At 39.0% G+C, this 12832-nt stretch overlaps 1 protein-coding gene across 3 annotated transcripts in view; it reads right to left on the reverse strand.

Moving 5' to 3' along the window:
* GRID1 (glutamate ionotropic receptor delta type subunit 1) overlaps positions 1 to 12832 on the reverse strand; it is a 1972711-nt gene that overhangs the window by 362411 nt on the left and 1597468 nt on the right. For all 3 annotated transcript variants that reach the window (XM_073596722.1, XM_073596723.1, XM_073596724.1), the window contains exon 12: positions 10443 to 10581. In XM_073596722.1, coding sequence (XP_073452823.1) covers positions 10443 to 10581 — 139 coding nt within the window. The remainder of the gene's footprint in view (positions 1 to 10442; positions 10582 to 12832) is intronic.

Raw genomic sequence — 12832 nt, forward strand, 5'->3', positions numbered from 1 at the left:
TGCCAGTATTTCAAATTAAATAGAGATTAGTCAGATGAAATCTAAATCTGGATTTATGGCACCCACTTCCTTCTATGTGTAGAAAAATCACCCACAGCTCACATGTTTTGTAAGCCTTTGGCTGATTCAAGGACAAAAAAGAAATCATTGTTGCTCTCAATTCTATTAATGTAATATTTTATCCAATTAAATAATTTTTTTTCATATACTGTTTTTTCATATACTGTATACTCATGAATGTGATTAGCGGTTTAAAAAAAATGCAACCGTTTGCATTTAAAAAGCTTGTCTTCAAGATAAAAACAAATAGTCAGATTCAGACGGTGTTAGGAAACTCTTATTTCAAATATATTTTTGATTCAAATCTTTCATTGTAAAAAAAAAAAAAAAAAAAAAAAAACACCAGAAAGAATGAAATCATTGATGGTGATATTTACTTTCTTGACTTCAATGTAGGGGGCCTTTCACATGGTCCTATCCACTAATTTAAGCAGGAAATCTATGAACAGATCCCCTGCTGAATTGGAGCTGAATGAATGTCATTTTTTTGATAGTTGACGTTAGCCGAACTGTGATGGCTCTATGGGAGGCCTTGCATCTGTTTACATCTGTTTGAATATGGAGCTACCTCCAATGTGTCATGTTTACCTCAGGAAAAATGGAAAAAGACATAGTCCTTCTCGATTTTTTCCAGACCTGGATGGACTCAGAGGTAGGCAGATAGAAACAAGGTGTACATCCATTTACATCTGCCTGCCCATAGACTTGCTTGGAGCTTCTGATCAGGTCCACCTAAAAACATGACAGATGGACCTTATCAGAAAGTCCATGTGAAGGAGTCTTAAAAATATAATGAATGATTTATTCATGAATAGCTTCATTATTTGTATATGTTTAATCTTTGAAGCTATCTTTTAAAGTGGTCCTAAAGGCAGAACATTTTTTACCTTTTTAGTGGAACTACCACCCCTTCACCCCCCCCCAATAATTACCTGAGTCCTATCTCAATCCAGCTCTGTTTTTGATTGCACTCTTGACAAAGAGGCAGCAGTGGAAGCCATTGGCTCCTGCTTATGTAAATTACATCCTGTGAACAGAGAGGGCTGATCCCTGCTGTGTGTGTCTAGAGATGCACACAGCCTGGCTTGGAAGTGAGCGGCTTCCTATGGTGGTGCACTGAGAAGAGGAGGTGCCTGCAGCACTGGCTGGGGACCCCAGAAGTTGTAGAGTTATCATGCTTTGCTAAATCACTGTCTCAGCACAAGTCTTTCCAATGTTCCCAGAAATAGAAATGATACAATCCACATAGCTTACTTTGTAACTGCAGGTATTAACTTGACTCTGTCATTTTTTATTTTTTTGCCTACAGCAAAAAAATCAGATTTTGGCTTTTATTCTCTGACATAAATGTCAAGCTTTTATTATTTAGATCAAGTTTGCTATCATTCTGACCCCAAAGACATAACCTTGGAAATCCAAAAATTGGTGTCCCAGCTAACAGGTAGCGTACATGAATTCAGAACTTGAAACATGAATGGGGTGAAGAGGCCTGAGTAACTCCGATTGGATCTGCTCTCTGCTTCTAAGGCATAACTAATATAAAGGAATATAGTGGTCCTGTCTGTCATAGTCAGCCAGCCTCCAGCTGTCTCTAATAAAGTTGATAAAGCCTAGGAAAGCATTTCATCCTATACCGCTGCTGTGTTTGTTTTCTTTATTGTCACCATGATTGGGTTTTCCTAATATAGAAGGTAGGCATTAAGATGAAACTTAAATCAAAAGTTTCTTCTCAATTCTATATCTATGTAAATATAAGGATGCATAATACCAATATCATTTGCCTGATCTGAGTCTTTTGAGATTGAGCTATTATGTACACCTGTATCAAGAAATGGTCTGTTTTGCATGATGCATGTATCAGCTCTGGTTGATAAATACAACATGGAAAAGCTGAAATAGTATATTCTGTCAGAGAGTACACTTCAGGGACTAAGCCATAATAGCTGAATAAAATGATAATGTGGGAGGATGCTATTAGATGTGCTGTCATGGTCCATGGGATCAAATATAGAAGAGAGATGCAGAAACGGTTCAAAGAAAATGGACAACTTCTCAAAGGTGTCCTAAATTATTCTGAAAAACATGCATAGATTAACTAAGAAAACAATAGCATACTTTCTCTTACATATCACTCTGGTTACAAGAGCACATCTTCCTTTAATCACAATATAGAAAACTGGTGCTGAAATATGTAGGTTACACTGATGGCTTTTGAATAGGCTAGTCGACTGGCTGTCATATTGATCCAACATTTTCAATGGTTTTTGAGTTGCTAATTCAAAACAAGTATGAGCATCATGTGGTCTGCCTAAACCTACAAGAGGATAAATGATCTTTAGCTAGACACAAAATTAGAAGATGTTGTTCTGCTCTGGGGACCTTGCTTACAAAAAGACATTAATAGGATTACAGAGGCAATAAAAATGGGGCTGATGTATAAAACATACCAAGAGACTCAAAGTTACATAATTGGTAAGGTTGAATAAAGACACCAGTCCATCCAGTTTAGCCTGTGTGGGTTTATGTCAATAATAATTCCCATATCCCTGTATACTGTGTTTGTGAACATGCCTATCTAAGAGTTTTCATAAACTATCAACACTCCCCGCTGACACCAACGCTTGTGGAAGGGAACTCCACGTTTTTACCGCTCTGTCAGTGAAGAACCCTATACACAGTTTAGGATTAAACTGCTTCTCCTCTGATATCAATGAGTGGCTGTATGTGTTCATAAGTTGCCTGAAACTGAATAGTGTTTTTCTTATTCTATAATCACCATTGAGGTATTTGTATAGTGTGTGTTCAACTGTAGTGAATTGATCAATGCATGTGTGTAAGTGTATAAAAGCCCTCTGCTGTTGCAGGGATCAAATCTAGAAAAAAGTGAATTCAATTACACCAACACTCAAAATGGTCCTCAAAGGCAGCTGGCATTTACATGTGAATGAAGACACTATAGTTCAGGACTCTTAACAGGGTCTCAGAATACACAGTTAGAGATCTCATTACCAGATTTTTAGTACATTTATTTTAAAATCCATTGTAAGCACAGCAGACTAAGGGTTGTACAAATCTTGGGAACATATAACTGGTATCTCATTCCTTAAAAATCTGCCTGTGTCTGCCTCTTATGTATAAAACAATTTGAAAACCCATCAGACTGCATGTGTGAGCTTCAATAAAGAATTGTCTCTTCACTTCCTGAACCTGAGTCACAACAGGAACTGAGCAGAGGTCCCTTTTTAAGCTTCATGCACATAGATGCTAGGGTCATCCAGAGTAATCAGAGCATACAGCCACTTATAGTAATGAACAGCTGTACATTGGCTATGCACAGGTATACACAATGCATTAGTAAACTTGAGCAAATCCATACGCATAAATGCCTAGATGCACATAAGCCACATTTAGGGAGTTAAACCCTGCAAGAATTTATGCAAGCAGAACGTGTACCTGCTTACAGCTAGCATAAAGCTATTCATTATAATTCACGTGCATGAGGCATTAGTTGTCACTAAAACAGGTGTTCTCATTGCAAAATTTCCTCGTATTCCTTGTTTTATGTACCAGTGATAATTTTGGTCAGGACAAAAAGAAGGTGAATCTCTTCAATGTGGGCACAAAACAAAAAACAATTACAGAAGCTGTAACTGTTCCTTACACTAAAAATTAAAACGGACATTTATGAGTATATACATGTAGCACTACCCCTATAGGAGCTTATGGATAGGATAGGTCCTTTGCCTCCACCTTCTCATGAACGTCAGCCTCTCAGCACTAGGTTGAAGGTACAAATATAGATTAGAGGAAATCTGAAAGTAATACTTAGTACCCAATAGTAGTACTATATCAAAGAAAACAGGCACCAAACCAAGTAGTAAAGGTAAACTTAATATATTTTCACCCAATATGATTGGTAATTAGGTAAGTTTAAAATGTATTAACAATTGTAATAACACTATTTAGCATACAAAGTGATTAACAGTAAGGATGTGGCATAATATGACATTTGGCATCTAGATCAGCAAGGCCACTTCAAGCTCAGCAGTGAGCAGTAGTAAAGTTGAATCTACCAAGTGCTGGAACTATACTGCCAGAGCCCATTTATGGTGGAAATGCCAGTCCTAGACTAGCTGGGTATGCACTGTCCAAAAGAAAAGGAGGATGGTAGCAGAGGGGGCAGGGGAACAAAGGGGGCTTGCAGAATAATTATTACAGGCAGTCCTTTGATATGTTCTTCTGCCAGCTATCATTGGGGCCCATTCAGAGAATTTTTGCACTTAATGACAGTCCCAGTTAACTTTCATGCAGTATAGGTACAGTATAGGTTTGGTGTAGTCTCTGCAAAAGTGCAAGGTAAATATGGTTTAGATGCAGTAAAGGTTCAGTGTAATGCAGTATAGAGTTGGTATAATTGCAGTCTAGGTTTGGAATAAGTGCAGTATAGAGAGCAGTATGGATGTGGTATAGATTGGGTACACTTGGTGTCCTGATCTCGGTGGCTCAGTCCCTGCTACCAGTATCAGCAATGTGTGAACAGCCCTTCTCCCCTGAAAGCCTTTGGTGATCAGCAGTGGAAAGCAGAGGGTAAGTGGATGCTTTAGTCTCCCTGCGGCAATGGTGGAGGTGCTATGATGTGGACAGTTCTCGCTGCCCCAGTCTCAGGCCCAGATCTCTGCTAGTATGGTCTCCTATTGGGAGGTGAATATCCAGACCAAGGTGCTTTCTCTCTAACACAATGCAAGGAGGAAGAACTTTCCCAGCCAATTTAATAAAAATCATCTTTCCACTCCTCCTACTGCATAGTGCCTTTTAGGATTTGTATAGTAAAGAGTCTATTTATTCCATTATATGACTGCCAACCTCAAACTACAACTCCCAGGATTCTCAGTGCTTTGCACAGAAGTTTATGGGCTCGCTTGGCTTTACTTCTCCCCCTGCTGGCTGGAAGAGAATGGTGCAGCATAACGTCAGTCTCTCTGTAGAGAAGTGTTTCTCAACTCCAGTCCTCATGGTGCCCCAACAGGTCATGTTTTCAGGATTTTCCTCAGATGAAACAGCTGTGGTAATTAATAAGGCAGTGAAACTGATAAAATCTCCTGTGCAAAATAATGGTAAGCCTGAAAACATGACTTATTGGGGGGGCCTTGAGGACTGGAGTTGAGAAACACTGCTGTAGAGCAGGGATGAGCCGAACACCCCCCTGTTCGGTTGGCACCAGAACATGCGAACAGGCAAAAAATTTACATAGGCTACAGGCTACATACAAATATTTAATAGAAAGAAGCAGACATAGAAATAGATGTCTACATTGTGGCTGTATATTTTAATTTTCTAAGTTAAAAAAGAAATAAATGGTATAAAAGACTGCTTCTAAAAAAAATAATTAATGTCACTTCAAATACCACATACAGTTTTATCACAAGATATATAACCTCATTTTACCACCAAGTTTCTTTTTCTTTAGAAGCGCAAATCTAAAATATCTCAGAAAACTTGAAAATGATGAGTGTATGCAGAGCTTTCCAAAAACCATCTTTTTGCACAGATTGCCAGGCTGTTCTTCATTTTTAAACTGTGAGGAATAGTAAATGAGGTAAAAAGTTACACTTCTCTAAGGATTCTCATTGCTTCCAGACATCACTGTGCACCTGTAGCTTTGGCACAGCAGTGGTGTAAAAGCTGTAAGCAAGTCAGCGCTGTGGGATATCTGATTCTTCAGTCTCCAGACTCCTTCCTCTCCAATCACAGATAGATTGCTTTCTGACAGAAAACAACATTGTTGCTAGCGCTTGGATTCAAAATGCATGGCTGTTTTTATCACTGAGTTATTTAAGTCATATTGTTTAGCATGCTATCAACTAAGCTCCAGTTTGAGAAACGTTTTATTTATTCAGTCTGTTCTGTATAATAAGCACCACTACATGGAATATCAGGAAAAGAATGAGGCTGAAAGGTAAGAAAGTACAATAAAAGGGTAGCTATTATTCGTGTTTTTCATTCTTGAATGCCACACATCAAAACAACTTTAATAAAACTGGTAATAAAAAAGTAAACTGCAGTCCTACTTCTAAACCTATTTTTACAAATAAATGTAATCTAAAAAGAAGATATTTTAAGAAAATAATTGCCCATATCCAATTTTGCCCTCTTTTTCCTCCACAATTATTAATTGTCCTATGAGATTTTGGAATAATAATTAAGATGATACTAAAGTCTTGTTTAAAAAAAATAAGCCCCGATCCTCATCTTCTCGAGGTCCTCTTCGCTGTTCCTGGCCCCTCCCTCCTGTTGAGTGCTCCCACAGCAATTAGCTTGCTATGGGGGCACCCGAGCTGAGCTGCAGCTCTGTGTGTCCATTCAGACATGGCGCTGCCATTCAACCTCATCCCCTCTCTCTCCTGATTGGCTAACTGACCTTGATTGACAGCCGTGGGAGCCAATGGCGCCGCTGCTGTGTCTCAGCCAATCAGGAGGGATAATTCCAGATGGCCAAGGGACTTGTGGACATTGCTGGACAGAGACAGGGCTCAGGTAAGTATTAGGGGGTGCTAGGTAGTCTGCTACACACAGAAGGTTTTTTTTATCCTAATGCATAGAATGCATTAAGATAAAAAAACCTTCTGCCTTTACAACTCCTTTAAAGTGGTTCTCTGCATTAAAGTAAAAAAAGCTTTTAATAGCGCTCCCTTAGCACCCCTCCCCCAAAGACTTACCTAAGGCTATCTTCGATCCAGTGCTGTGCACCGACCAGCTCAGGATTGAGCATGCATGAGTTCCCCCAGGGGCATTTGGAGAAGACAAGGAGTAGAGAGCGCCGGCAGTGACTCCAGAAGAGAAGGTTTAGGGCAGCTCTGTGCAAAACCATTACACAAAGCAGGTACTGTAAGTATTACATGTTTTCCATTTTAGGGAAAAAAAAGAATTTAGGTTTAGAAGAAAAGCCTAAAACTAACTGAACACCCCCCCCTCCTCCAACCTATTCTGCATACCCTGTGTAAAAAAGATAAGTCTACCGCTGTAACAGTGGCGGTTCTATGATATAGAGGTAAAGATCTATGTTGACTGAGCTATTCAGTGGTTAAAATGATCTCATGTTTCTTTCCCAACATCTTGCAACTCCTTAAGCCTTGCATTCTGGTAGATCTCTCCCCTTCCTCTTGGGGTTTATAGTTTTTTTTTTTCTTTTCTGTTTTTGTAACAATGACCATTAGGTCCTGCCTCTGTGTGGGTAACACTATGTTGGCTTGTTTGTGCTTTTCATGCAAAATCAATGAAAACAGATTTAAAAAAAAAAATAAAAAAAGATCTGTGTATTTACCTATTCTGGTCATGTGATCCTGCAGCTCTGTGTAAGGGAGCACTTGACAATTATGGGAGTTGTGATGTCCCCCTTAGGCTCCCTTTGTCCAACCATTGTTGGTGCTCCCTTCTCTCCCCTGCAGCAGCAGCAGCAGCAGCAGCAGCTCACTGACACAGAGAAACTAGAGCTGCAGGATCATGTGACCAGTTTGGAGCAGATTTTTAAAAAAAAGGTAAGTACACAGACCTTTTTTACACCGGGTATGCAGGAAAGGTGCTCATGTGAGGACCTGGAGTGAGCACTCGCTAATGCCCCCAAAGTTCAGCTGAGGCTACACGCTGATACAGAGTGTAAGGTAACACTTCAACATAAAAGCGATGCTCCTCTATAAACACATAGTTAACTTTGTAATCCATGGCCAACTTCTGTAACACTTCACTTTGTTTACTATGGACACAGTTCCTTGTTATGTTTCAGAATACTTCTCCCACTTAAGTTGTGCAGAATTTCTGAACCAGTACTGCAGAGCTTGTACTGGACTCCTCCAACTCAGTAATCTGACACCTAACTGCCAGTGATATCAATTTGTATGTTTCACTTGAATATTAGGAAGCTCACTTGTACTCATCCTATTTAACTTCCGAGGCCTAACTACATCCCCCCAACTCCAATGATAGGTCTCCTGGGTTCCCTGTGCTGCAACTTCAGTCTCAGTGCTGTATGTGGAGAACTGGTAGGTAGGGAAGGAACCTAAGCACCAAGTTCCTTCAATATTGTCTTCTCCAAATAGCTTCACTGCATGTTAGACCTTTGTATTGCATCTTCACCAACTCATCTCCATCCCCTGTCAAGCCCTGTTCCCTTAATATGCCATGTATGCACCTCTTTAATGACTTTAGACCAGGCAGATTAAATAACAACAGAATTATTTTACTGGAGTAGTTAAGCATAACAGATAAACAGTTCCCAGAAACATCTTCAATACACATCCCTGTATACAATCTTTTAAGTGCCCTTTAGTTAGGCCCCTGGTGCTTCCTTTAGCCCCTTGAGGTAGTCATACCTTAGGCAGATGAGAAAAACTTTTAGTCCATTTTTAACAGCACAGCTCCATACCCTTTGAACCACAACTGGGCTCCCACATTGTGTGGTTATTCAGTAAAACAATGAGCAGTTTACATCTTCACACTCTTTAAGTGGGGTGACATAGAACCGAACTTCTTCACCAACTTACTAACAGTGGGCCTGCTTTGGGACTGGCATGATCCCTTTTAATGTGTTTCATCCAAAAGGGGACGGTACTTTCCAAATCACGGGAAAACCTGGCCAGCAGAGTAAACCTTTGCTTTTTAGGACTCACCGTCTTAGCTGGATAGCACCACTAAGTAGTGCAATTAACACAGCAGTTTTCATAGAAAGTACAAACCAACCAAAAATATAATGAATTCAAGCAACACAGCAATATGTTATTAAACACCTGCTTACACACTTAAAGTTGACACATTCCACTCTAGATGTATGTATCACATCATCTTTGCTTTATAATTATACAAAAAACTTAAACATTTATTTCAAGTTCAGTTAATCTATGGTCTAAATCAGTTTTGTATATTTTCAGTCATTTGTCCAATTTTCTTATGTCCTCTGCTTTGCTTACAGTTGGGAGAAGGCAGGGTGCTGCAGCATCTACAGTTAAGGGTATGGAAGCTTACAGGGTTGTTAAAGTTGAATTATGGACATCCTATAAAAAATATATTTTATAAACATCTATACAATTTTCTCTTAGTCCCCTGAATAGCCTTACAGATACAGAAACTTGTTGATGCTACTAGTAAGGTCTACCTCATGCAGTTTCTTACAATAGGATGGCAATGCTGCTTCATTGCTCCAGAATTCAGTACAGCATTGTTACCCTCATGTAGGATGTGCCTGCTTGCACTGGGATAAAAAGACATTGCAGGGGGCATTGGGTATTGCTATCAGCAGAGTCACTGCCTGTAGCTTGTCAATTGAGCACCTGGTTGCCCTTTTCTCTGCCCACTGCTTTCTGGATTTACAGCACTTCCTCTTCTGCTGAATCTCTCCTACTGGAAACTGCAGTTTGTGGCTAATGCATTTCACCAAACAGGGCTTAATCATAGAAACATGATACCCGCCCAATTGTCACACATACTGTATATCTTTAGATATCTTTAGATGAACTTTAAGTAAATTGAGTGATCAACAGAAGCTCTGCATTTCACCCTACTTTCCATTAAGGACCTTCGCTAAAGTGTAAAATGAGATAAAGTACAAAGTATATGTGTCACTTATTAGGTGAAGGAGAAACCCTGTTTACTGCAGACCTCATGGCTAAATGTAAACAATTCACATTTACCCCCATTCCTCAGAAATGCGCCTAGTCCCCCCCCCATCCCCCAGCCAGTTGCATCTTGAGAGATTGAGGTAATTAGACTACCTTCCACCTAATTTGCAAATCTCTCCAGGCGGCAAGACAATTAGGGAAAGGAGGCTTGATGACATTAGGCTCCTAGGATGCATTTTAAAGGCCCAGACAATTTCTCACTAGAAAATATTGGGATAATCAATTATTTATCTTGGCTTTTGTACATTGTATTGCTATGTAGAAATGTAGCTGTTTATGGAACAATTCATGCTTACTTTTAACTAACCCTGCTCTTGATTGGATATTTCAAGTAAACAAAAGTTCACTTCACTTCCCTTCACTTTCCAAAGTGAACTGAGGTGAAACAAATTAGTCGATGTGTACTTCACATATTTAATCACATGCTAGAAGAGCTATCAAATTCTCTTGTACGCGATTTAAAGTTTTAATTTAAAACAGATTTTTTTCACTTTACTTTTGCTCACTGTCCTCACTTGAAAAAAATCCATGATGATGACTTTGACAATTTTCCCATATTGTTCTAGAACAATAGTTTTGGAAAATCATTTTGGAATCTGCTTGCTAAGCCAAAAACCTGAAGAATACTACATATGAATGTTACAAACACTTTTGAAAGCAAAATTTTGATGTCACATTTTCAGGTAAACAACTTATAAATAAAATCAAATGTACCTTATAGGGTTGTCCATCCTTGACACGGTTAAGAATGCTGCCAGATTTGCTGTATAAGAGGAGCACACAATAAGGGTAAAAAGCCACCAGCTGCCCATCACAATCCGCATTGCCACTGAATTTGCCACAGATTCTCCCCCTAAACATACAGATAAAATAATATCAATAAAACAATGGCAACTATTTCACCTGTAGAAACTGTAGAGGGGAAAATAAAACAATTAGAAAGAATCAATAAAAGTCATAAGTACACAAGTGTTGCTTGTTCCAAGTAATGAGAGAGTCATGTTTTATAAGAAAGGTCATCCCTCATTGGGTTACATACTGTGACCCAAAGACATTTGTACTCAATGAAGCATGGAATTAAACATCTGCACATGAGATGATGGAGGCCACAAGGTTACGAGAAAGGTGCTTGAAAGGAAAGTTTATTTTTCATTTTTAAAATATCTGGTTGTAGTTTACAAACCATCACAATTGTAAACCATTAACATAAAGCAGTGCCAATACTGTACAGTATGTTCATTTAAATAAGTTAAAGTAAAAACTGAAATGGATTTTAGGGAATGAAATGTCTACATGGAAATCGATGTGCCAGAGGCAGGAAATGACTGGAGATAAGGGTTGTGTATTTAACATTATATTTCTCATATGATATTTTGTGATCTTAGCACACCATCATGAGCATCAGTCATTTTGAATCTGTTTATATGAGCAGCGCTGTAATAACTGTCTTTTGTGAGTTATTGATTTATAGCAGAGGTTGTATAGAATGGGAAGAACAAATCACTGAGGGAAATGAGAAAAAAAAAAGGGACCAGTATGGATGGTCACTTTTAAAAGAAGAGTATACATAAGATAATACTTTTCAGGAGAGACACAGTTTTAAGCTCTTTGAACACATTTATTTGACCAAACTGACAAACTGAAAAAATGAACTAAGGCTGGGTTCACACCATTTAGAATTGGATGAGGTTCCCTGCATCCAATTCGCAATAGCAGGAGGTTTTGACCAACTCTTTATGGAGCCAGTTCACATATCTCCGCTGCGGCTCCAGTGCAAATTTGCACAGGAGCCCTGTGCATCTTTTGGTTCATTTCAGGTCCAAATTCAGCCAAAAATTTGGGCTGAAATCATACCTAAAAGAGTGAACAAGGATACACCGAACCCCTGCTGGGAGCCGCATGTGGCGATGGTGTGAACCCAGCCTAAAGTGATATTAAAGCCCTGGCTTTGTGAGCAAGTTCAGAACCTAATATAATCATGTGCTGAGCATGCAGATTCTTTATCTTTTAATCTTTGCCTTTGTTTCAGAATTATGAATATTATGGATCCACCCTTGTATGCAGGGACTAGAATCATGTCTACCTACACTATGTGAATTAATAGAAGTACATAGCCCAGTAGCCTAGGATGGAAAGGTACTTCCCTGCTCCTCCCTCTTCCTCACAATTCCCCTTTCAAGATAGAAAACTGACTGGAGACGACATTTCCACTGTTAACTCTTTCCTGTGAAGGCTAAAAGTAAAGGGTACTAAAAATTCCTAAAATTAATAATTAAAATAAAAATAAAAGTAAAGGGAAACAGCACTCAGAGAGCAGGAGCCAGCAGTATTGAAAGCGTTAAGCTAAAAAATGCTGAGAGTTTAATACTACTTTAAATTTTTGGAAAGTTCTGCATGGGTCTTATTTAAGCAAATGAGAAACCTGTATGCCCATAATCAATTAGCAATATGGATGGAAAATACTAGACATATGCAATTTGTTTCCGTTCTAATACAAATTCAGACTAATTTTTGGTTATTCAGAGATTCAGATGTATCTGAAATAGTAAGGAATAGTAACAAATTTCATTGAAATTCATTAAAAGTTGTTTTATTTATTCGTTTTTTAATGAATTCCAAATTTTCGGAATAATTAGAATTTGGATCAGTTGAAAAATGATTGACCAGTTTGAATTCTGTGTGAAGATGGTTGTTAAGCAGCTGGCCAAGAAGCCTTTCTTAACAACCGATGAGTGATCATCTACATCAGGGGACATTTTTAATTTTTATTTTTAATAAAGGAATTGTCAAAAACTTGTTTACTAACTTTCTTCACTTTGTACACATTTTTGGTGAATGGGTAGGGGTACTATGTACCCCATACTCATTCACATGGGGGGTGGGATCTTGTTAAAGGGGGCTTCCAGATTCTGATAAGCCTCTGCCCGCAGACCCCCACAATCATTGCCAAGGGTTGTTGGGAAAAGGCCCTTGTCCCCATCAACAAGGTGCTCTAGGGTTGGGGGGCAGAACCCCCCCCCATGCTGAGGGCATGTGGCCTGATATGGTTCAGGGACACTCACTTAGACCCCCCTTTCCTGGCCTGCCAGGCTGAATGCCCAGAT

This window comes from Aquarana catesbeiana, linkage group LG08, assembly GCF_042186555.1.
Source record: "Aquarana catesbeiana isolate 2022-GZ linkage group LG08, ASM4218655v1, whole genome shotgun sequence".
Taxonomy (NCBI): Eukaryota; Metazoa; Chordata; class Amphibia; order Anura; family Ranidae; genus Aquarana; species Aquarana catesbeiana.